Genomic DNA, 26,270 nt, shown 5'->3' on the forward strand with positions numbered 1-26,270 from the left:
GCAGATTTCACAGCTTGGTAGTTACATATTTAGCTCATGCAGTACATACGTGAAATTGCCAAGAGTTTAATTTGGATATAAAATGAACGGGCTTTACTTGCTACATAAAGAAAATGAGTGACAGGAATGTAAGTTATGTTTGGGGTTTTTCCTTTTTTTTTCCCTGAAAGTTAGTGAAAAAGGGAAATGTTAGCACCAGTTTTAAAGCGTCAGCCATAAACTGTGAGGTAAAAGAAAACTAAGAAATAAAATCAAAGCAACTTACTCTTTTTTTCCCCCAACATGCGTATGAGACATCTTTAGTTTCATCTAAATCATTTGGTATCTTATGGAAACACATTATGTTGCTTTTATATAATACTTCAGAAGTTTCTGGGTATATCACTTGTGGCATAGGCAGCTCCTTGCCTGCTTACTTGAGTACACAAACTATAAATAAAATATAACTAAACATGATGTGGAAGAAATTTGGAAGATGTTCCTTTCTTGACCACTTTAATGCTTTGCTTGTCAATCCCTTTTGTTAGAGTTCTGACTGGAAGAAGTCACTTAATTTTAGTTTAGAGCAAAGCAGTATTTGTTTGAGCCTGTCTGGTTTTTTATGGGTGTACTGTGCTGAAACTGTTATTTAGCAGTTAAGATTTCTTAACTGCAAGGCTGAGCTTTTATGGGACAGCATGGTCTGAAGTGTTGATTTAAGCCAAGAGGCTGGAAATGTCTGCTGACCTTGTCTCATGGTTTGACCCCAGCTGGAAATCACCACAGAGCTGCTCACGCATTCCCCCAGTGGGATGGGAAGAGAATTGAAAAGGTAAAATTGAGAAAACTCATGAGCTGAGATAGGAACTGTTTAAAAAGGTAAAGGAAAATCCACACACACACAGTCAAAGCAAAGTAAGGAATTCATTCACAGCTTTTCATCCCCAGGACAGTATTTGTAACAGTTACTTGGGAAGACAAACACTCTAACTTTGAATGTCCCTCCCTTCCTCCTGCTTGCCTCAGTTCTATATGCTGCACACGATGCCACATGACATGGAATATGACTTTGGTCATTTTGGGTCAGCTGTCCCAGCTGTGTCCTGTCCCAGTTTCTTGTGTCCCTCAGCCCCCTCATTGGTGGGGTGGGGTGAGAGGCAGAAAAGACCTTGACTCTGTGTAAGCCCTGCTCTGCAGTAACTAAACACCCCTGTGTTATCAGCACTGCTTCCAGCACAAATCCAAAACACAGCTTCACTCTGGCTGCTGTGAAGAAAGTTAACTCTATCCCAGCCAAAACCATCACATCTTTGATTTCAGCAGGGGATTTTTTCTGTTGTTTTGGGGGTTCTGCTTTTTATGTTTATTACCAGTACTGTGCTCCTTTGGTAGCTTGCAAGACTTCTGATCTTATAAAGTACTGGTGCTCACCAGGGCAAAGTCCAATATTTTGCCCTCAGATATTTGAGGAGTGCTGTGAGGTATAATAAGTTAGAGAAATGGTTTAAAGTGCTTTGTGTTCTTACATGCTGGGAGAGAAGCATTTGCATTGTATTTGCTTGCTGTACCTGAGGGTTCTGCCTTCTGAAGAGTCTGATGGCAAACAGAAATGACTGCTTCAGAACTCTCATCTCTTCTGTAGTTAGTATTTTACTGTAATGAATTAAGTGGTTCCTTGAACAGAGAGCATTACTTTCTGTTTCCAGGAAGCAGAGCCATTGTAATGGAGTGCCAATATGGGCCAAGGAGGAAAGGATTTCAGCCCAAAAAAGCTGGTGAGCAGGAAAGCACCTCTAGCCAGCTGTACAAAGCCACTTGTCCAGCAAGGTAAGAATTATATATAAAGCTGTAAGAGTGACTGAGCATCCTAGGAAAACATTCTTTCTGTGAGCCATGACAGAGCACTGGTTTGGGATGGTAGCTGATACTCACAGCTCTTGTAGCTCTTTTGCTTTATCTCCTTGATAATTTGAGGTTGACACTTTTGTAGAGGTAAGGAGGAAATGCTGTCCTGTCTGACTGAATAAGGCTGAAATTTGATAGGTTCTCTGCAAAGTAGCAATACATCACTCTATGAAATACAAGTGGGATTCATTATCTACCTGAGCATTCACAAGTTATTGTGGTTTCCTTTCGTGACTATTTCTGCTTCTAAAACTTTGTCATCTTATTTGTTGTTTCTTCAGGCTTTTAATTGCACTGATATCAGTCAATTATCCTAATTTAGCACATGTCCTGTGTGCTGAAAGAGTTACAGTTCTTCCTGTTCACTGGGGATTTTCTCCTTCTTCAACACTAATGGTTTTTTTTCCTCACCCTTGAGCATTCTCCTGGGTGCTTGTTCAGTGTTGACTGAGCTCAGAGTGTGCTTGATGATAGTTGCAGCTAGGTCTGTATGTGCTCAATTCTGCATAGCTGGGTGAACTGCAGCCTGTTCACAATTGGTGTTGTGATTTTACTATAGTCAGGGACGAGGGCTTTTGCTGAGGAGTAAAATCACTCTGGCTGAGTGGCTTCCAGACCAGAAATGTGTCTGTCAGCATCCATACCTATTAATGTATCCTTAAGAATTTGAAGTTCTTTTAGAGACTCCTCACACCTGACATCACTCTGCTTGAACTTTTTCTATATTAATGCCTGATATGAAGTAAGTGGGATTTTTGCCTTTCCCTTCCCAAGGACAAAGTATACTGATGGAGAATTTTTTTTATTCCTCCTTGGAAGGATCTATATTAAAAAGGTCCAAAAGTTTCCAGAATACAGGGTTCCTACTGACCCTAAAATTGACAAGAAAATCATAAGAATGGAGCAGGAGAAAGCATTCAACATGCTGAAGAAGAACTTGATAGATGCTGGTGGTGTGCTCAGGTGAAACTTCCACTTTTTTCTTTATTTTCACAAATGAAGCCGAAAAGAGCAGTATTTTACTTGATTTTTTTTTTTTTACTTAGTCACTTGTTAATAGTAAAAAAATCCACAATGTCTTTAAGACTTCTGTGGCAGTGAAGTATTAATTTGGTAAATGTGTTAAGCACTAAGCTAAGGAACTTCAGCAGGTGTTTCCATGCAGGATATTGATAGAAATAGTTGTATTGTTTTAGGGTTGATCTAGTTTCTTTTGCATTGAAAGGTATGAGAAGGCCCCAAGTTCTGAAAGACATTTTCTTGCTCAGGGGCTGTAAAAACTTGTCACACTGACTAGGTTGTTGGTAGTCCTCAACTGTTCCCCCAAGACACTAATTTATTGCCTTTGTTTGAGAATTGTGTGTATAACCTCTCTTCTTCTTGCTAGGTGGTATGTACAGTTACCTACTCAGCAAGCCCACCAATATCATGAGATGGAAACTTCCTGCCTCCCTCCTTCACCATCCCATCTTTCTGTGTCTTCTCCTGAGGAGGAGGAGGAGTTCATTAGGGATGAGAACAGTACTCTGCCTTCTCGACTTCATCCTCAAGTGGCAGACAAGATCCGTGAGCTGGTGTCTCAGGGAGTGGAGCAGGTCTATGCAGTGAGGAAGCAGCTAAGGTACAGAACTGTCTGCAGTGCTCAGCCCATAGTGCTGTATCTACTTCTGTAATTGATTCATTTGCTTTGCAGCTAAAGAGCAATGCTGGTGCATTACTGAATCTAATTCCCAGATGTCATAAGTCTGTTTTTCCCAACTTTTGATATCTTTTCATATCATTGTAGATAGCCTCCTGTAAGAGCTGCTGTACTCTTTAAAGTTACTTGAATAAATGGGGGTTTTAAATTCCAAATTCTGTAGCCAATGCACAAAGAACTGTCTCAGTAGATCATCTAGCTTGCTTTTGTCTTGTCATTGCAACAATGGGAGGGAGAAGGTAACAGGGTCTCTTAACAGCAGGAAATAGTGGAATATATTTAATATGGTAATAAATGTCCTTTAACATATGACAGAAAGTATGTGGAAAGAGAATTGTTCACACCTGATGAAGTGCCAGAAAGACATAACCTGTCCTTCTTCCCCACTGTGAATGACATCAAGAACCACATTCATGAAGTGCAAAAGTCCCTAAGGAATGGAGAGATGGTGTATGATTCAGAAAGTATCCCAGCAACGGTATGTTGGCCTTTGTGTATCTTTTTGATTTTTGGAGTTAAATACTGGAAATCTTAATTTTTACCACTTAGCTGTATTTCATCCAAAATTTTCTGTGACTTTATATTTCCAGCAGAAATATTTTAGTGGAATCTGTGGCTGAGTAAGACTGGATTAAATGTGAATAAAATCTTCTGACCTTATTCAGTATTTATCTTGTCAGCAGTAGATTGCTGTTAGTTGGTTGACAAATGACACCATATTAGCACTTCTTGATGACTGCGTGAACTGGAAGCCATTGGTGTAGAAAAATTGACACGTGGCATAAAATTTTATTCATGGCTTTGTCACTGTCTATGTTTTGAAGAAGCTACTACTACTTTTCAGTAGCTGAAAAAATGGGGGTGAAGTGTGTCTCAGATGCTGTCTAAATTAGGACTTAATAACCATTTTGAATGTGTTGATAGTAATAAATGCACTTTATAGTAAGTGCAGTGAGGTTGGAGTTGAATCTTCTGTTAAACCTTGTTCCTTAATTTTCTTCCATGTATTGAGTATTGAAGTGTACACAGTGATCCTAACTTTCCCAGTTATGAGACTAACTGCTAAGAAATGGCTGATTTAAAATCAGCTTTGACAAACAGCACTGTTAAATCATGCTGTGTCATCAGTCTTTTCCCTCTCCCTGCACTGGTGTAGCCCAGGTGAATGAGTGTGCTTGTTAGTTAGCCAAATGGTTTCACTATTTTATATTTTAAAATCTATTAAACTCTTAAGAGCAGGTAAAGCAGATAATCTTCCTCATACACACTGCGTGTTTAAAAATCTTTTATGGTACTTTTTGTTTGTGAATCTAGAGGTCCTAAAATGCCTAATTATAAAGAAGTAAGCAAATGTAGTTTTAGACACTGTTTTCTTATCAGTCCTGTATTGAGCCTGTGTTCCTGTAGACAAGCTTGCACCCTTTCTGAGAACTGAGTTCTTTTTCCTTTCAGCTGCAATGGACCACAGACAGTGGGAATGTCCTCACAGAAACAGTGACGGTTGCGTTTGCCTCAGCACCTTCTGATGGTAGGACTGCACGTGTAACCTGTTTCTCCAAATGTCTTTTATTAGCTGTGTCACCCAAGTTCATTTTCCTTCCCAGGAGGTTGCTGTCATGTCCTGTCACTCAGGTGAACTTAAGAAGGATTATTTTGCCATAACTTTTTTGGTTTACTTTTTTTTTTAATTGACCGCATGTGTGGAAAAATAGGCGTAGTCATGATGGTGTTGGCAGAAGTATTAAAATTATAAATTTGGCTTTTATTTAGCATCTGCAAGCAAACAAAAGATTTAGTGAACTTTTATATGAACTGTATACATATTTGTTTTCACTTCAACATATATGTATATACACATATATGTTTTAATATACGTATTTGTTTTAATTTCAACTTGTGCCAAATGGAGACAACTGTACATTTAAGAAATCAGGCAGTAACAGAACTTGTTTGTGCAGAACTCCCTATCTCCATGTGATCCAATTTTCTTTGTAGCAAGTAGAGATTTGAACTATTACCTTTTTTCCCAGGGGTGTCACTATAGAATACAGCTCAGGGAGAGAACTATCTCTTCCTGCATGTGAACATTCACGTATGCATATGGGATCTCTGTATAATATTCATAATAGTCTAATATTTGTATGTGTCTTCTGGTCAGTTGTGATAGTTAAGAGAGTGCAGATCATTATATATGTTGAAAAACCTTCCTTCACTCAGATTGCTGGAATTTTTTCCTGTGATTTTCTGATAGAAAATCTTTTGCAATTGATAATTTTCAAATTTTTGCATTCACCAGAGTAATCTGCATTCACAGGGCAAGTTCCTCTATTACCTCCATAACAGTGGAACTAAGAAATAAGAAGCTGAGCACTGTCTGCCTGTGTCTGCATAAAGCTTAACCAAAATGTTCTGGGTAGCTCAATTAGGAATGATCTCATGAGAAGTTTTCTTGCAGAAATTGTTATAAGCAAATCTCAGTTTTTGCAAAACTTCAGGAAATTAGGTGCATCATTCTTGCATTAAATAAGTATTTTGAGGATATTATATAATCTGTAGGCTGAAAGACCTCCAGATAAATGGACTTTAGATGATATTGCATAGAAGTTAATGCTGATTTCACAAAGATGGGGAGTGGTGAGACACCGAAAATTTCCTGTGTAGATCTTTACTTTGAAAGACAACCCTTTCTTTTGATACCTGTGTGTTTCTAAGCCCTTACTCAGGTATAGTTATTGTCAAATTATTTGCTGCTTTGCTAGAAATGTTTCAGCTTTTATGTTATGACTGCAAATTCAAAGCACAGTGTAGGGTGCAATTACTTTGCTCTCAAGAACAGATTTATTGGTGCCTCTGGTTTTTGCTTTGTACAGGTAGATACAAATTTCCTGCAGTATCGTCTTTCTGTCATACCCAGTCTTCTTTCTTTAGCAACCAAGCTCTGCAAAGAGAACAGCATATATGTATGGATATGTATGTCTTCTGTATATCTGTATTGAGATTGAAGGGAGTTTGGTTCACAGGGGAGGCTTTTATTAAACAGGAAGAAGAGATTTGTCATAACTGTCTGCTTCCTCATTTTGGCACCACAGGGAGCTCAGGAGTCGAGTCAGTCATCACCAAAGCAGAATCCAACCAGAGCGGGGAGTCCTTGGTACCAGAAACAGCTCAGCTGCTGTCTTCACTCTCCTCTCTTCAGCCCAAGATATTTGCACAGCTTCAGGTACAGTCAGGTCATGTACAGAACATCAAACATGCTGTGCTGGAGGTGCTGGAGGCAAGCTAGAACAGCATGTTCCCTCTCAGCAGATCCCAAACGTAGCTGGGTAACACGCACAAGGAAGTAGCTGTCAGCTCTTACTCTGGTTGCTCCTGCATGTCACATTGACCAGGTAGCTGTGGTGCAGGGGATCCCACTTCCATCTTTTGACACTTTGAAGTTAGGGTCTCCTGTGAAGGCAAAACCAAGAGGATAACAGCAGTGGGTTTCCACCTCAAACCAAGTTCATTTTCTACGGTCCAGTCATTTCATAATGAAAATGCTGCAAAACTGAGGGGAGATAAGACAATCTTGTTTATTCCTTTTAAATCCTTCTCCAGCCTCTTAAGAAAATATCTTAAAATCCTGAAACTGCTTCTAGCTCAGAGCTGTAAACATGCAGGTTGAAAGGCTGGAGAGGGAGGGATAAGAATGTCATGCTAAAAGAGCTTCTTTTAAAGCTCATCTCCCTTCAAAGCTGACTTTCTTATCCCTCTTCCTTAACTACTTTGAAAATCTGGCTTCGTATTTCTTGAACCCCAACAAAATGCACTTTTTCCCTAGAAAAATGATCTGTAGTAAGATTCTGTTCTACTTGCTGTTTCTTCTCTTTCTGAGGACAGCCTGACTCCATCTCACATCATTTTATTTAAAGCAGTGTGCTTAGCTTGTAGTACCCACCTTTTGTGGGAATGGACAGTACTGGGGAATGATCTGAAACTGAACATCAATCCAGAATTAGAACTTTATGGTCAGAAGCAATCTTCTAAATGCTGCTGGATTCCATTGTCCTAATTGTTTTCAAGTACATTTTGAGCCTAGAGTTGCTGGGATTGAGTGTTCAGAAGAGTTAATGAGTAGGAAGTCAGAAGCCACCTAGACAATACATGCTGTTAAATGCAAACTCCTTCTGCTGTAACTACTGCTAGGTTGGTACTTCTGCCTTCTCTTCCACAGGGATTACAGCTGCAGTCAGCATTTACCTCGACAAACGGATCAACAGCCCTGCTAGCTGTAAATAACCATTCCCCTCCCAGCCCTGCAGGTCTCCTGGATTCCCTGGGGGGTGCAATAGGCAGCCATTCTCTAGCACTGGGTCAGGGGCACAGTCTGCAAGGTGCTGGCCTGACACAGGACAGTGCTGCTGTGCCTGCTTTTGGGGCTCTGCCTGCCTCTGATCAGAGTCTGCTTGCCATGGGCCAGCTGGTGCCAGGCGAAGGGGTGGATGACTCCAGAAGCCTGGAAGGAGGAGTGCAGCAGATTCTCTTGGGAGATGTGCAGACTATCCCAGTACGGATTGTGGACAGCCAGCCAGCACTTAGTAAGTTGTAGTTTTCTCAATAATATGTCAATAATAGAATAGAGAAAATACAGTGGATTTTGTTCTGCGTGTCTTGAAGAAAGGAGACAAATGTGTTGATAGTAGGGAACTCCAAGACAGACTTCTTTCAGACAGTTCTAACTAGTTTTTTTATTTTTCTGTGGGAAAGGGGAAAGATGTTTTTTGTGGAAGGGATTTTATATCTCCAAACATTTTAATTTTTTTTATAAATTGGTTTAATATTGTTACTTGAGGAGAGCCTTACTGGAGCAAGTTCATGTCATCTTGCAATGCTTTAGAGCACAGTAAGTGACATAACTGGCTATCAAGCTAAAAAGCAGTGAACTTCATATATGCCTTAACTATTAGCTTGAGTTCCTGAAATATTTTTCTTTTAAATGCACAGTTACTGGGGCTGAAGCGTTGTCAATGGAGTTTGAACTTCAGTGTTTGATTTTTGTTTTGTTTTTAAGCTGAAGAAAGTACAGAGGGTGTTGTTACTTGTGTGAGCCAAGTTAAACAAGAACCAAGAGAGAAAGCATTGTCTATGGAAACAGATAAAATCAGAGACTGCCACAGTTCCTCACCATAGTTCTTCACCTTCACCTGTGAAGCCTGGAAGGATTTTCAAATTGGAGAACTCTAAATGTCTTGGAAGGAAAGGCAGGTGCTCTCAAAGTACTGCCATTCTTTTTTAATTTCTATATGACTTTCAGAATAAGCATATTTTAGAGTACTTCTGATAGAAAGCTGTTTTGCTTGGACTGATGGGGCTCACTGCCAACTCCAGGTCATTCCGTTGCCCCGTGGAACACCACCTCACTCTTCTGTTTCAAGTTTTGAGTAATTTGGATTCTATCCAAATGGTCATTTTGTTCATTGTTTCTGAAGGTCTTCCACAATTTAATTCCTTAACTTTAGAATGTGGATCACAATGCTGGGTTCACATTTTCTGCTTGAAACCCTTGACTTTTATTGTACTACAGAGACCATAGAATCTGTCAGCTCCAAGATCACAGAATCCAACAGCAAAGTAGATCAGTATGGCAATGGTTTTGTGACAAAAGGAAGGTCCAGGATGCTAAACTTCAAAGTGATAAAGGACATGGATGCTTAAGAAAATGCAACTTTGACCTGATCATAATGTTAATGGTGTGAAGATCAAGGAGAGGAGAAAGGTGAGGTTTCCAGGTGAACATAAGGCTGTATGATAAAGAAAAGTGTGTGAATTGTAACAGTGAATGTTTTTGACTTGACACCTTTGAACTTAAGTTCTGGCTTTATAATGAGGTTCATTGATGCATGCAGCCTTCCTTTGCAGCGGTACTGTGATTGCAGTTGGTCATAACAACTAAATGTAGGAGTCTTTCTCATGGAAAATGATTGATGCTGCCATTTCAGCTTATCTACCTCTTGCTTTGAGCACTTGAAGCTATCAGCTCAGACAAATGTGATTTAAGCTGCTGTTGTTTGGTATGTAGGGCTTGTGGATACATTCCTAACAAAGAGAAGCCCAAGAAAACAAAGGAAGCAATCAAAGCACTATGTCCAAGTATGCTGTCACCACAACATTCAGAAAATAAACTAATCTTTTTCAAAGGTGACATATTCTAAGACTTATGTGGTCCATACAATTCAAATAATTACCAGGAATCTTTAGAAAATAAAATGTGATAAAAATTAAAGTTTAGTAATATTTGAGGTAAAGCCATAGTAAGTGACAAGCACTGAGCTGTGTAATGTGTGACAGACATTTAGAAAAAAAAATCACACCTACAAATAACTTGGAATCAATTTAAAGCTGTAAATGAAGTAAAACTGATAACAACATAGACATCAAGTTAAGCAATTGCATTGTTTGCTTCAGATGTTGAATTCCTAGAGCAACATTCAGAGTAGTTTCTATACAGCAATAGGAGCCTTTTTGTTATTAGTTCCTGCTAACTAGTTGAGAGCCTGATCATAAAATAGGGGTTTTTTTCTGCATGCTGTGGAAGAATCCAGTGTGAGGATTCTCTCTTTTTCAGACTTGAAAACAAGCAAACAAATAACCCCAGGGAAATTTATTAGTTCATTTATGTAGAGAAGAAAGTGTTGTGAATATTATATGAACCAAAATATTAACATTTTAAAATTGTTACTTTACCTTGCACTCAAGCATTCACAAACATCTTCTAAACAGTGGCGATTTAAAGTTATTTTTTCATTTTATTTAAAGCTAAAACTTTCAAAAGCCTTACATTGAACTTGAGTTCTGAATGCCTTTATATGCAAAATCTGTTAGGTGCTATATCTTAGTCTTAACATATATCAACTTCTCTGAGGCTAACTAACATTATAATATTATTTGTTTAAAGCTAATGTTTCTGGGTTAGGTCCCATTAGAATTTTCCAACAGGATTATGCTCTTATTAAACAAGAGCCAGTATTTTATCAGGCAAGTGCATTAAAAAAATCTCAATTTTTTCAGAGCCTCTAATATTTAGTATCTACACTGACTTGTTTTATGGTATGTTTTACTCATTCCTAGGTAGGAAAAATCCCACAAGATTCACCTGTGGCACTTATTTATTTGGTTGGGGTTTTTAATCTTGCCTTGTTTGTTTGTTGGTGTTTTTTTTTTGGTAGGTCATTTTGCTAATTGCCAAAATGGAACTCCCAGATGGAAGTTGTCTGCTGCAGTGTTAGTTCTGGAGCACTCACTCAGCAGTCCCCTTCTCTTTTCCAGCTCAAAAACTGCATACCAGAATGGTTACCTCCTTCTATGCTGCTGTGTTCAATAATTCCATCATGGCCAGCTTTTCTTAAAGTTTAAACTATTGCATTCCAACCTATATTCTCTTTCCCTATATTGCTCTTTTTTTAAGAATTTTTCCTCATTGTTGAGAATCCTTCTTTTCAAAAGAATAAATTACAACTAAAGATTACCAGCAAGAGGTTGTTTCCGTTTTAGTTCTCTTCAAAGCAGACTATACATTTGTGATTGGAGTAAAAGCTTAAGGAAAGTCAAGCTATATTTCCATCAGTTCTTGCTTAGTTCCCTCATTAACAGTTCTGGTTTGTGCACAGTTCTTTCCACCATGAGCTACAGTTTCCTCCTGTGCTGCACAGTATTTCTGGTGGTATTTCTGGTTTTGACCTACTGCTCACAGCTGGAGAAAACCATCTTGAATTGCAGGTTCTGAAATTAATTTTGTATTCTATCCTGATTTGCATGGTACTCTGAAAACAATAGAAGAAAAAGTTGCAAGAATTTTAAAGAAGCAGTAAAGAATTAGTTGTTTTTAAAAGCTGGGGATCAGACTTGCAATTCTGTTATTCTGTTTATTGGGAAATTTATTTTAAACGATTCTTGAGTCAATACTCACATTTTTGTCTTCAGTTTTCTTAATTTTTGCAGAATTTCAGTTCTTTGTCTTCCAGATACATATTTCAGTTTATTACTGTCATTTATTTTAATTTAATGTAATAATTCTTTTTCAAAGTGTGTTTTACATTTGTTTTGTGCGTGTTGCTGAAGGAGGAATATGAACTCACCCCCATGTCCAGTCTTTATGTTTGATTTAATGTATTTTTTCACTAATATCCACCTATGTTTTACAGAGAAGACTGTTATGTATCTGAAAAAGATCAGAAGTAAATGGTGCCACGTGTAATCGTTAAAGTTGTTTAAATAGAATACTCAAGGCTGATTTTTCAGAGTAATCTATGTAGCTTGATGCAGAGTACTTGGTTATTACTTTGTGTTGGAATTGCAGATGTTTACTTTTTCTTGTGGTTGTTGTGTGCAAGCACTTATTTTGAAAATCTAGAATTCCTGTCCTTCAACAGTACTGTAAATGAACAACTGATTCTCCAGTTATCCTTGGTTATCCTATGCACTTATCCTATCCAGTTATTGTTGTTGGTTGTCTGTAAGAGTGATTGGTTGCTTTACAAGAAGAGATGTGCTTCTGTATGTGCATGCAAAGATAACCTTTTGGTAAAATGTGGAGAAGGTGTAAAAAGGTACATATCTATAGCTCTCATTCAAGGCTGGAGGCCTCTTGGACAGAAACTAATACTGGTAATGAGTGCTTTTTGTGGTACAAAATTATTGCAGTTTCCACAAAATTTAGATGCATAAATGTCTGTGTATGTATGTGTATGTATATTTTTTTTCTATAGTAACTTAATGTAAAATATTCCTATTCAAATGTAAACTACTTGTTCTTTTCAAGTACTGGTCTATTTTGTGGCTATGGGGGCTCATGGGGAGAAATGCAAGAGCTCTTTCAGGGCAGTGGATTTTAAGGATGATGGAGAACAAGTAAGACAGCTTCAGGGAGAAGCTTCAGGTGGAAGAACTACTTCAGATGGAAGAAATTGCTGAAAAGCAAGGATCCTGCTGGGAGGGCAGATGGGGGCTGTGCCTAGGGGGTTTTGGGGTTGAGAGCCCAAGGGCTCAATGCAGTTCCTGAGTCTATCCATAGTCCTCTCTATGCCAGTAGTGGGTAGTGTGAGTTCATGGTAGGAATTTAAAGGTATGAAGAGAAGGGAAGCCTGCCCTGCCCTTAAAAGCAGAAAAGCTGCTTCAGTTTTGGTGAGCACCAGAGGCAGATAAATGACTCCCCATAGTCTGAGGTGCCCATTCTTAGCTTCTGATATAAAGAAGAAACTCCTCTTGAAGCTTCAGCCCAGGGCTGTAGACTCTTTTTCTTTACCTGTTACCAAGGAAAACAAACCTTTTCTTTCCAACTGAATTAACCTGCTGCTTTTCTCATCCCACTGACTGCAGCTCAGTATCTGCCCAAATGTCTCTTTCTTCAGACTTACTAAGGCTTCCACAGAAATCCCATGCCCTCAGGCCCTCCAATTCTCAGTGTTTCACTGTTGGACTGTTGAAGGAGCTGCTGAGTTCACTGCACAGGTAAACACTGGTGAGCTTTGCCCCATCAGTTTTTCTCCTTCTTTCCCCACAATCATAAGTACATATATTCCTTTAAATTGCATTAAGGTTTTTTATTTGCCTGCTTAGGGGTTTATCATTGTTACTGGGATGAGTATGAAGGAGCCCTATTTTACAGACCATTTACATTCACAGCAACTGAAAATATTTGATAAAACAAGGAGGAAAGGATGGTTTCTGCCAGCTGTTAGGGCTGACCTCTTTCATACCACTTGAATTCCTGATTCTGGCTGTGGGTAGTAGATGCCTGTTAAGTTGTCTGTCTGTTGGCAAAAGTGCAATTTTCTCCCTTAAGGCTGTTCAAGCAGACAGGTTCTCAGATGTTTAGGTAGGAAGATTCTGTTCCATTAGGGATAGAAAGTGTGATACAGCTGAGGATGGTAGGAAAAGTTACTGCTCTTTATTGGTCTCTGATGAGAAAATCATCTTTGATCTGCCTTGCCTTTCTGAACAAAGCTCTCGTAGGAATAGACTTCAGAGCCTATCCCATCAGTAGCAATTATCTTCTCCCCAAAACAATGCACCTCATTAATGAATGAAACCAGCCATGTATAAAACTGGTGATGTTAATTTTTTAGGTCAGAAGCTATCCAGCTGGCCTATCCAAAAACAGCAGCTAAGGTATGATCTGGGGGGAAAAGGAGGAGAGAGCAAATAACAGGAATGTGTGTGCATATGTTTTTTTTTTCCAATGTAAGCTCTTACATCTAAGTATCCCATTCCATTTCTGATGCACATGACAAATGAAATGTTTATTTTCTGAAGGGATTTGAAATGTTTTCTGGAGAGTCTTCAAAGGAGTGATCATAAATAGTATTGCTGTATCATGCAAACTACTGGTACGTGTTTGTCAACTAGGACCCCATCCTGTTCTTGTACAGAAGGGGTTTTAAAAGCATGGAAAGCTTTACATGTAGTGTCCTTGTCCTAAGGAGCCTTCCCTGGACAGGAAAATAGGAGCTGTGGGAGTAATTCTCATCAGGAGTCTTTAACCTCTGATAGATAGAAGACACCTTGCAAAAAGCATGTATATGATAGTCTCTCACACAAGTCACCTTTGGATACTTTGTAGTTTTAAAGTACATATGCATACGTATATAGATGTATGTACTTCAAAATAAAATGGAGATATGACTATAGTTGTTTGCACATAGTTCTTTAATACTATTTTAATTACACTTATCTGTGGTTAAATGATGCAGATATATTAGGGCACATGTAGTCAGATCTTTTATGTTGGTAATTGGAATTCATGTTTTTACTACAACCATCCTTCACTCTCTGCAGTGTGGCTCAGTTGGTCATTTGGCATGTACTGGCTTCTGTTAATGACATTCTGCCTGTTTAAACAAGAGCATGCTGTTCTGAGCAAATTAAATTTCTCACTCCTCCTGATCTTTTTTCTAACAGGGATTGATATGGCTCATCATGAAAATCTGTTTGTAGTATAGTGCTTTCACAAGAGTTGATTTCTGGGTCCTCACTAGGAAGGAACTAGAGGGCAAAAGCTTACATACTATTGGATCTGCCATTTGGACATTTGTCTAATTTGTCTGGATTTCTATAGCAGGACAGTGCCAATACAGCATAAACTGCCACTAAAATACTGTAAACATTCAGCTCTCTCCCTTGGTCAAGTGTTGACAGTTCAGTGGCTCCAGGAAAGATCATAGGAATATTTCTGCTCTTTGGAGAACAGTTTCTGTTCTGTAGATACTATTTAGAACATAATTGGGTGTGGCATCAAATGGCAGTAGGAGAGCCAGATCAGTGAGAGAGGGGGCTCAGTGCCAGTGTCCTTGTGCTAGACTGACATTGTCTGTGCTAGTCCTGAAAGCAGCCTTGACAAGCAGTGATTGTCTCTGTGCTGACATAGCTGTTCTTTCTGCTTGCCCACTCAAGAAGTTCTACAAGCCTTCAAGGAATGTGGAGAGCATGAAAGTGTGTAAGATCTTGTGAGAGGACCTGCAGGAATGAAACAGAGGAGAATAAAATTTGATGGCATGACTTCTATGTAATGCACTTTCTTTGGTGGGAGGAAGAGGATTTTCCAATAGAGAATAAAAGTAAATCTTCCTTTTCAGAATATTAGTATTATTGCTGACTCTCTCTGGTCTACTCAACAAAATGCCTAGTGTTTTGACAGATCTCAATGTTTTTATGAGTGTGTCCTAAAATGTTAATGAATACTCATTCATACATTGCCATCTTTGCATGTCATACTGAAACTGTAGGCCAGTGGCATCTCCTTGATCTCTTTACTGTCTCTGTGCATTTTATTAAAGTAAATAAAAGCTTGTTTATAAAGAAACAGCAGAGAGCTTTTATCCAGAGTCTTTCAGATACACACTTTTTACAGAGTAAGCTTTAACTTAATAATGTTGTCTATTTCTAACCCTTTAATAACCTAAAATAACCAAAGCCTTTTCACTTTCTTTTTCTTTTTATCCAGAACATGAAGCATTCCAAACTACCCCTCAAAACCACCATGCTTAGAGCCTGAAAGGTTTGGCACTTTTCTTCCTCTGTAGGTGATCTTCCATCTGTGCTGTGTTCAGTGTCTTGCATCTAACACCAGAGTCCATAGTTAACACCTGTCCCATCACATGAGGGCACTTTTTCATTTGCATGATCTACCTGGTCACTTGACAGCATGCCAGTAACAATTTCTGCAAACCACCTTTTGTTGATTAACATCTGTCACATCAGTTCTAGATGGGGCAAATTTTCTTTGTGCATGGAATTTGCATTGGTTTAGTGATACCAGTGGTGCCAAAAATGGTCAGGTCTCATGAACTGAGAGCCTTCTGTTGTGAGTTTGATCTTAATCTGAGCTCTGTCTGAGCTAGGGACAAATTCTGAGGCCATGCCCCTGTGTTCTGCAGTGCTTGTTGAGTGGAAGATAAATCTTCTAGCTCCCAAGAAAAGCTGCATTTGTGTTTCTGCCTGATGCAAAGCTGCTGATATTAATCTCCTGAAGGATGGCTCATGGAATTCTGCTTTCCAGCTTAAGGGAAGATAAAGTCTCTGTGTATGAAAACTTGGTGGAAAATGTACAGAGTTGGGAGTGCCTAGAACAGTCACCCTCAAGTGTCCTTAATTTAGGAATAGGAGCTGGTAGAAGGAATAAGCAACTGAAGAATATAATGGAAAGTAGGCATTCCTTCTCTTTACATAGCATTGCCCTTACACAATACTTTTTCTTAAATATATTCCTTGACAAACACTAGTCAGCAGTGAGAAGAAAACAAATCTCAATTTCTCCCCACAGCCAGCTTACAGTTTAACAGCGTTTCTGCAAATTAATCACAAGTTGGGCCTAAAAATCTATCATAGATCTAAGTTCAGTTTGCTTTATCAGGTCACTGTTAAGTTACATAAATTTAACTTTTTTGCATAGCTGTTTCTTTTAAAGATAAAATTAAATGTGAGAGAGAACTGGAAATTTTGTTTCTAACAGAGGACACTTCAGTTGTCAGAAGTGTGCAGGTGTTTCCCCCTTGTCTTCCACTTTTATCTCTTAGTTCATTTGCTGTTTTCTCAGGATCACTTACCTCTGAGAGTACTCCAGATAACTGTCAAGAGACCAGAGCAGAGAACAGAAGAGGAAGACAAGTTTGCAAAAAACTGCTTGCAGGAGATAGAAAGCTCTCAAAGTTACAGCTGAAGATGGCAATTTCTTATTGCTGAAATGGCTCACTTTAGATGGTAAATTTTTTTTTAATATACTGCTTTTTAATTGTTGATTTTGTTACTATTTATGCTCTGAGCTCACATCTAATAAAAGCTAGAATGTTAATTGTGTACTTTGCTTTTATCTTCAGTGTGCTGGTTATCTTCTGAATGCAAACTGGTCTGAGAACTCTGTTGTTTTGGCTGTTGACAAAGCTGTTATCACATCTGAGCTGTTCTGTACGTGGAAGGAGATGGAGGAAATGGGAACCTTCTTCACCTGACTTCTGCTGAGAACAGATGATCTGTGGAAAGAGGCCTTTACTAGTTTAAAATCAATATCCTCACAATAATTTCTTGGCTGCACAGGTTTTTCATGTCAGGTGCTAGTGCATCTCTAACTTTGCACATAATACAAGCCGTAAAATTACCTCTCACTGGCCTAGCCATATTTTTTGTTGTCTCCTACCACTGTACTCATTGCTTTTTGGGAGTGGGGAAATAGTTTTAACATGTTCTGATTTTTGACTTTTCTGGCTTTCTCCTGTTGCCTCTTTCTCATACTCAGAGCAGCACAGAAACAAATTTATCATTTTAGAAAATTTCTCTGTCCTCAGTTTTGTTTGGGGGTTTTGTTTGAAATGTAAGCCATCATTGCATTTTGCTTAAGGAGTGGGAAATACTGGGGTGAGCTCCACTGCCCCCTTCACTCCAGAAGTCCTCAGAGGAGGCACCTGCCACAGGTTCTGCTCCTGCACCTGTATCTCCACATAGGCCAGCACAAATACAGAGCTGTGCTGGTGATAGCAGTGTCTTGCACTTGGTGCACCAGCACCTTATCAGTACAAAGTTATTGCTGTGAGTCCAGCTCAGTCTGTGAGTCTGCCCCACTGTGTCCCACAAATGACTCTTTGGGCACAGCTTGAAAGAGAGCACAGGAGATGGCCAGGAAGTTCTTAACGTTCAACTTTGAGTTTGTGCTTCTGTGTTGAGTTCGGGTGCCCTGGTGTGGGGTGGCCCTGTGCAGGACACAGCTGGTTCCTGGCAGCTCTGCAATGGACACAGCACACAGCTGAGCATATCAGTGAAACTGGGGCACCTCTGGGGAGGGGTCTGCAAGAAAGGGAAAATGCTGCATGGCACAGAGGAGTGAGGAAGAAGGTGAAACTGCCCTCTCAGCACTAAGGTCAGAGAACAAGGAGAGGCAGGAATTGCTTCAGGTGCCAGAGCAGGTGTGCTCCCTGCAGACCACAGAGGATCACATGCCAGAGCAGGTGCAGATTTTTCCTGTGGAGAGGACCATGATGGAGCAACAGAAAGGAGCTGTTACAGACTGCAATGCCCATATTCCTCTTTGCCTTGTGCTGCCTTGGATGAGGGGAGACAGAGAAGCTGGGGGCTCAAAGTTGAGTCTAAGGAAAGAGGGCAATGGGAAGGGAATGTGCTGTTTGAATTTGCTTTTGTTTCTCAGTGCTTTAATCCATTTTAATTGGCAATAAATTAAATTAGCTTTCCTCATATTGATTCAAATATTGAAATTTACACCTGGGCACAAGTCATGGTGGAAAATGCTGATGTCTGTTTGATCACTGCAAGTCACTATTGCCTTTAATTTTTTATTTTTAAGAATTGATTTTGTATGAAGGAAGTAGGGTATCTTGTCTGAATCAGGAATTCCATTTCTGGACGTATTCTGGTTAGGCCTTTCAAGTCCAGCATACTCACTTCACTAGAGTAGATCTCAGGTGGAGAATTAACTCAGGAACATGTTTAATCCCTTACATTTCAGCTGGAAAACAATACCAGATATATTTTTACAGGTTTGAGCATGGGAGAGTCATTCTGAGGAGAGGATGCTGCAGCAGTAGATTCTACTTTATATACTTTGGTAAAGCTGTTCTTACAGGTGCTAAGGGTGTGGCATCTCCCCAGTGTTGTGTCTAGCAGTGCTTCAGAATGGGGCAAAGTTTGTGGGGAGTGGCATCTTTGGTGGAAGTGCTGTTAACTTTGGGAAAAGAAATAAGCAGAGTTTGGCAATGAGATTTATATTCTTGTGCTTTCCAGAGATTATTTTCCTGATTAAGAAGGGAACTTCCTTTAGAGGCTAAGTTTTATATGTAAGTTCTTACACCACCTTTGGAAAATACCTGGCACTGGACACCAAGGGTTCCTAGTCAGGGTACTATGATGCACTTACTGCTTTATAATGGGGGCAATGGAATATAAAATTGATGGATAGCTTCCTAACATTAGCTAAATTAATCTTTTCATCTTCTCTCTTCACATTTCACTATAAAGAGAAGAGTCTCTGTTACAAGGAACATGGTGAATTGTTAGTTGTCCATAAAACTGTTTATGAACAGTTGGATGAAAAAGACTTCTTTGATAATGAATTAGATGAGCTTCAGAAAGAATTGTACTTTCACTGTAACTTCAAGTATTTTCTTCCAATTGTTATTGTCTTACTGTTTATTTATGTATAATTTATTTGTTAAGCTTTTCTGGCCATGTCAGGGCCATAGAAGTAATGCATATGGCAATTCTCTTTTCTTTTTAAGTTTTATAGAAGGGAAAGGAATTATTTGTTTTTTATTTAGCCACCATCTGCTCTGGAAAAGTCCATGATTATCCATGTTCCATAGCTACCAAAAATATTTTGTGCTCAAGTATTCCATAAACTTGAGATTTTTCCTTGGATCAGGCAAAGTGAATTTAACATCTTAAAAAAAAAAAAAAAAAAAGGCAGACTACACTGGAACCAAATCTAGCATCTTCAGGAGCTGTGACCTAGGGTTCATCAGTTGCAATTGTAAAAAGATTGAAAAAGATTGATGTTTTCATAGTGAAATGTTTTTATTCATCTAGTTTAATCTATGAACAAAAGTTTCTCCATTCCTCTTGTTTCAGACTTCTGAACTCCTTTGCAAAATGAGAGATTGCTAGTGAGATTAGCTAATAACTACAAAAATGGAAAAAATTTCACTGGGGACAGGTGCTAACAAGATGTACCATAAAGTCAGCCAGCATAATTAACATTAGTAAGGTAAGAAGTTTCAGAGATTAACTACAGCCTAATACTTTTGGTGGTACACTGATGTTTATTCTGATCTTGCAAACAAAAATAATGTTTGTGACGCATTGAAAGAACTGGGAAATAAAGCACTTTCTAAAATGCCAGTCTGTGGTGCTTCTGGTTTCTGTTGGCTTTATCAGGCTTTTATTTGGTGTTCTTCCTTTGTGTATCCATTGTAGGGTCTGTTTTATCTGATCTCTTATGTAGAGTAAGTTAAAATAAGTTAATAGTTAATACTTAGAGCATAAGACACAAGTACTTCATGGCAAGATATGATATTTCATATATTTTCTAACAAATAGTAGAAGTTACATATTCTTGATAATTATCAGAAGACATTTGAGAGACACTTCACATGCTGTATTTGCTTTTTGTCTGTGTTTCAGAATTGATGAGCTCCCATTTCTTTGAGAGTTGTCAGGAGTTTTTAGCAATGAAATTACTATTTTGAAATGAACTGTAGATTCCTGACTGCAGGTTAAATGGTTTCAAGTAGGGAAAGCAGGTTTGTATTTAATTTTGAATGCCCAGAATTTTCATTTTCTTTCCAAAAAGAAGAGACACTGGAGCCACCTCTGCACTCAGAGAAACACTGCTTTTTGGGTATAATGTTACAAAGCTCAACAGGTTTCCAGAGAAGTTTGACTGGCATCATAGCCAAGGATAGCATGTGTGAGGCAGTGGTCTGACTGCTCTGAGATGCCTGGAGTACTTTGTGTTTATTATTCAGTGTCTTGCTGCTGACATAGCAGTGAGATGATAAAAAGGTAAGAGTCCATGATAAATGTTTTGTTTAAACTCAGAAACAGAGACAACAGCTGGCATATTTAAAATTTTTACACAGGGGAGTGTCATGAGATATTTGAGGAGTGAAAAATTGTACTATCTTCTGTCAGCCAGTGTGCAGCATTGCTTTGTTCTGCCAACAGGTGGAGAGGGAGGGGTTGCAGTCTGGTGGCCCATGCAATCAGACAGGAGGTCTATGAGGTGGTGCATTTAAGACATCAGAAAAAGTAGCACTGAAGGGAGAGGCAGTGCCAAAGTTCTAAATGTAGATGAGCTCTAAGCAATTACCAGCATCATTAGGCACCACTTCTGGAGTATCAGCACTGGCAGATATGTGGTTATCTCAGCCTGGCCTGACCTGATTCTCCACATCAGCTGATTGCCCTGCACTTCACCCTGTGAGTCCTTCCCCCTGCCCTGGCAGTAGGGGGTATGGCAGAGGCTGCAGTGTCCCTGCTTAGCACAATGCTCTTCTTTTCCTAAGAAAAGGCACAACACGTGTCTTGTGTGTGGGTCACTGGGACTCTCTGGCCACAACATGAGTGCATGAAGTTAAAGCATCTCAGACTGTATGAAGAGAGGAGAGGCTCCTGGATTTCCAGTGCTACTTATTCTGCAACTTGCAACCTTGAATGAAGTCTGTGATCATCCCAGCAAGACTGGACTGGTTTGGATTTAACACAGAGAAAGATTCTTCTTGCATAAGCTTCTTCAAAACTGAGGCCTCATAGGGGGTTTAATGAGGTGCTTGATCTTTCTGGAATATTGGTAGCAGTGATGGACATGTGATGTATATGAAAAATGAGACTTGGATGTCAAAGACAGGACTGTAGGGGGATAGAATATAAGGAAATAAAGACAGTGTAGAAAGTAATCTTACCCCTAAGGGGTTGCAGCTGGTCAAGTTATCAAAGATTAGGAACAGGCCTGACTTTAACAGGCCACAGCTGTAAGCAATGAGAAGCAGAGTGCTATAAAAGAGTGGGGTGGCTGGGTGAGAAAGGAGCTGGAGTCAGTTGGTTGCTTTGTGAAGAGGAAAGAGTCAGTGCTCTGAGAGCTACCAATAGGTATGAAACTTTTGAGATAAGGAGACAACAGTATGGAACCCCTGCAATGAGATGACCACACAGGACAGCAGACACTGGTGCAGAATCACAGGGGATGTCACAAACAACTGAGATCTGCAGTGCCTGCCTGGACTAGAGTTGTGGCTTCGGAGCATGAGAGAAGGAGCTCTCTAAACTACTGAGCACTGGTATAAAGGTTGGTGTTACTTCTATGTTCTAGTTTGGCTTGCAGTTTTCACTAGCAACTGTGTGTAGCTTTCCTATCTTGTTAGGAGCTTTGCATCACTGTCATTCTTTGCTCTCTCTGTGTTTTGAGAGAATTGCTGTGCCATAGAGAGTGGCTTCCCGTGCCCCAGGCACAACAGAAATACAGAAATACTGTAGTCAGTGGAGCAGAGATACAGGCTTTAGCATGTTTGTGCTTGTCACCGCCACAACCACTCCCAAATGCAACCAAAAAAGATGTTGGCTACTTAGCTTCTTCTTTCCCTGGTCCTGGGAAAGGAAACTTGCCAACACACTCCAGAAGATTTAAATCATAGCCCAAAGATGCTTTTCTCACTGACACTATTTACTCAAGTGACACCATTTAGGTGGTCCTGGGGAAGGGGAGCTCTAACACCACTGAAACAATCCTGTTTTGCTCCCAAATGCTGTAAATTGGAAGGAAAGACTAGAGAAGCTCTAAATAGCCAACTGGAATATTGTGGTCTGAGGTACTCTAAAGGACAATTTCACCTGCTTATTATCCAGGTTCATTCTGTTTTCTCTTTTTATTTCTTTTCTGGTGACAATGAGCACAGCTCCGAGGCCAGAATCGTCATCTTGCCGGTTTATATTGGTCTCCTGTGAAAGCTAATAACCAGAGTGGGCTTGCACAATTTCTACCTGTATTTCAGGGATTAGGATGTAAACTAGGATCCTGCCTTTTCCTGTCCTGGGAGTGTGTTTGCCTCATCATTCTTAGAGTGACAGTGTTTACCTATGTGCATGTAACTAGCTTAAAGAATTTTGGTTTGGGTGGTTTTTGTTTTGTTGGTTGGTTTGGGGTTTGTTTTTGTGGTTTTTTTTTTTTTTTTTTTTTTTTTTTTTTTTTTTTTTTGTCCAAAAAAGAAGAAAAGAGTCAGACGTCTTTCATCTTACTGATATTTCCTTATATTTGCTCTCTGCTCCTTTAGGATGACAAAGGTACCAACTGCATTAATCCTTTTTGATGCTAGAGGGAGCTCATGGCTTGAGCAGTCAGAATGAATCATGATACCTTGCACAATTCTTGAGGAAACACAGATGGAAAGTAAAGTGCTGTTGATGACTATAATGCACCTTTTTCCATCACTGGCAAAATTAGAAGGGCTGAATGTATCTGCTTAGGAAATTACACATGACTTTCAGAGACACTCAGATGTAGAAATGCTGTAGCTGCAATTTCTTCTATATCTGAGCACCTCCCTGTTGTGACTGGATTTATCTTCCCAACTTCCTCTGAGGAAATAAGTTGTCTCTCATATCCCTACGAATACACAGGAGCTGTAACGCCAGGAGCACTTGTGTTACTGTGTGTGTATACACAAAGTAGTAGTCCAAGCAAAGTTCTCCAAAGCACCCAAGGAGGAGACTTGAAACCTCGAGGTAACATCGTGAAACATATTGACTGACTCTTTTGCCTTCTCCTCCTTGTTTTCATTAGGGATCTGTCACTGTAACACTGCAGTTGACAGCACATTAGCAACCAGAATTTGGGGTCTTTGGAGGCTGAAATGCAACCACACTTGAACTAGCCTAGCTTAAATATATTAGCTGATTACCCTAATCAGAACAAATTTTAATTTACATTGCATCCATTTAATCATTCAGAATTCTTGACATGTGGACCTCCAATCCTAGTGAGCACCACTTCTCATCTGTTTAGTTATATTTCAGCTAATCCTTACTCCTTCAGGAGAAGCTCAGCTGTCACTGTAATGCTCGGTGAGGTTACTTGAAGTGTCAGGGCAACAGCAAAAGGACAATCATACTGCTCCAGTGCCTGAGGCTAAGCAGGCTTGCTTGCAATGCAGAGCTTTGCGAGCCGGGCTTGGCGTTCGTGCCGGGCCAGCTCTGCCCGGGAGAGGGCACTGGTGCCTGGCCACGGGCTCCGGCAGAGTAGCCAAGGTGGGCAAAATGTCATAGATCGGATAGGAAGGTCCGTATAGACAGGTGATGTCAGATACGACACAAAATAATCACTCAAATGCAAGTCACAGTATTTCAGTGGCCTATCACTGCCAGAAACGTGCTGTCCTGCTGGCTATAGATCCTGTTATAAAGAAGCCAGAAAAAAGGGGCTCTTGCAAAGGGCTGAAGATGGGAAGGCATTACAGTGGCTTTGACTTCATAGATACCTATGAATAAGTACTACAGTTTTGATTTGCAGCTCAGTCTGATTTGTGGAGTAGAAGATACTTTGGCCTCTACAGGGTATACTCAGATACAGGGTGGGAAAGCTTTTCTCCTTGGTATCTTGTGACACAGTTGTCTAGAGCTTGACTGCTTGGGCTTTACTCTTACAGGATGTAGTAAGTACTAAAAGCTGTTACTCTCTTGTAGGTGACACTGTAGAGACTCCTCTGCCCAAGGCAAACTTATGTTCCTTTATCACCTAAGAGGTTTATCTGCATGAACACCAATACATTGTTTTTATTTACTTGGATTCCCTGTTAATTCTATCAGCCTTTTCCCCTTCTTTTTATTTGTACCCAACTTTAAAAGTTAAAATTAAAAAGGCTGAGACTATTATAACATATACTGTTGAGGCTTATCATATTCTTGGATGTACTTTGAACGAATACCATGATGCATAGATGGAGTAAAGTGAATTTTAGGTCCCAGGATAATACTTGTATAGCAGTTGTAGCTATAGGAAAATTATACCTGTGGGCCACATTTATGGTCTTGAGAGCTCTGGCCCTTACACCAGAAAGAAAAAGAGCCCTGAGGCTGCTCTAACTTCGATGGAACTGCAGCTCACCTGGAAGGCAAAAACATCATCCAGAGTTCCCTGCTCTGCTACTTGCGAATTAAATTAGCATTAACATGAAGAGTCACTGTAGAGAAGTACAGAAGCAGACACTGAAGGTCTGGCTGTAACTTCATAGGAGAAAATAAAAGCAACTTGTTAGCAGCAGCAATTACAAGTGGTCAGTTGTTGTAGACTTTTTTTTTAAGGTAGAGTCAATAGCTTATGTTTGTGAAAGTTTTGGCATCTCATTCTTCTTCTAGATGGAATCTGGACCAGGGCTCTCTATCCAAACCTTTCCAGGGGGATTGGGGTGGAAGTTATTGCTGTAAAACATCTGTTCACTCCTCTCACTCCAGCTTCAATATTTCCTTCCTACAGTGTTTGCATCCCAGCAAGGAGCTCACATAGGCTGTATCCACATTGAATGCAGTATCCCTGAACTGGCTGGAGGCTTCACAGGATTGTGCTACCATGCAGAGGGACTGACCCAGGCTCTGGGTGCAGGATGGTCACTCACAGGGCCCCACAGATAGGTGAGTGAAGTGTTGCACAGACAGCACTGACAGTCCCAAAACTGGCAGGATTGGTGCTGGATAGGGGAATCTCTGCACTGAGCTGCCTCCCATGGTACAGATATTCCTCTCTCCTGCCATGTTAAAGACCTCACAGGATGAGTGAGCAATGTCCTGACACCAGAATAAGGTCAGTGCCTATGATGGGGAAGCTGAGGAAACTATGGACTGCACCAAAACAGGCCACAAAAGGCCAAGACAAGGAGAGATTTGGACTTGGAGCAAAGGTAGGCCAGTAGAGAAGAGCAGAAGACATGTCAGGAAACGAGAGTACTGAACATTCAGTTGCATCCCTTAATGCTGCCTATAACTCCATAAGATGGGGAGGCCAAACATGGTGCAAGGATACAGAAGCCACTCCTGGTAAGGACAGGAGTGAATGAAAACTTGATTTCTCAGTCCCTATTAGAGTAGAGTTTAAGTGTTCTCAAATGTACCCTTGCAGCAGCATTTCCCTTTCTGGACAGGGAGATGGAGATGTGGAGACTAAAACAGCTTGCTTAAACTCACACAGGAAGCCCATGGCATACCAGAGGGGTAAAGGAAGAAAGTCATCACCCTAATGTGGCATTCCTGCCTGTGAATCTTTCTAAATGGGGCTGCATGGACAGGCAAAAATGTCGCACAGTCACTAGTGTCCCCCCTATTCTAGTGATCTATCAGGCTGCTGAGTGAACGGGTGCATCTCTGTGCCACTCCTGTTACCAGGAGAATGGCCTGCAGGAATGAAAAGGAGGTGCAGGAAGCACCAGCTGAGGGCATTAGAGGGACAGGTTTTTGCTAAACTGGCAGAACAAGACCTATTTAGTAGAGAAAGAAGAGCTCTAAGGATACAAAGACAAAGCAGGGAAATTACATTGAACAAAACCAGGATGGCACTTGCAGAGATTAATAGCTGCTTCCTGTCCCATATAATACGTCTTCTCCTTACAAACATATACAAAGGATTTTCTGGAAATGCATACTTTACTCCTCCTTACTCTAGTCCGGTTTC

At 40.0% G+C, this 26,270-nt stretch overlaps 1 protein-coding gene across 11 annotated transcripts in view; it reads left to right on the forward strand.

Annotated features, from left to right (window-relative positions):
- The window catches only part of CARF (calcium responsive transcription factor), a 30,541-nt gene extending 13,351 nt beyond the window's left edge, over window positions 1-17,190 (forward strand). For 2 of the 11 annotated variants that reach the window (XR_009114640.1, XR_009114648.1), the window contains exons 8-20: window positions 1,686-1,806; window positions 2,704-2,847; window positions 3,272-3,505; window positions 3,899-4,061; window positions 5,036-5,111; window positions 6,673-6,803; window positions 7,797-8,160; window positions 8,634-13,069; window positions 13,687-13,729; window positions 15,011-15,174; window positions 15,561-15,614; window positions 16,653-16,816; window positions 16,933-17,190. Coding sequence is in view for 1 of the 11 variants with exons in the window: in XM_058027701.1 (XP_057883684.1) it covers window positions 1,686-1,806; window positions 2,704-2,847; window positions 3,272-3,505; window positions 3,899-4,061; window positions 5,036-5,111; window positions 6,673-6,803; window positions 7,797-8,160; window positions 8,634-8,752 (1,352 nt within the window). In the remaining 10 variants the exon portion in view is untranslated. Of the gene's footprint in view, window positions 1-1,685; window positions 1,807-2,703; window positions 2,848-3,271; window positions 3,506-3,898; window positions 4,062-5,035; window positions 5,112-6,672; window positions 6,804-7,796; window positions 8,161-8,633; window positions 14,870-15,010; window positions 15,175-15,560; window positions 15,615-16,652; window positions 16,817-16,932 lie in introns of those variants that run through there. The other 9 variants (XR_009114641.1, XR_009114643.1, XR_009114645.1 and 6 more) reach the window with 9 other exon arrangements.
- Window positions 17,191-26,270: the final 9,080 nt, after the last annotated feature.

The sequence above is a fragment of the Melospiza georgiana genome, chromosome 7 (genome assembly GCF_028018845.1).
Source record: "Melospiza georgiana isolate bMelGeo1 chromosome 7, bMelGeo1.pri, whole genome shotgun sequence".
Classification (NCBI taxonomy): Eukaryota; Metazoa; Chordata; class Aves; order Passeriformes; family Passerellidae; genus Melospiza; species Melospiza georgiana.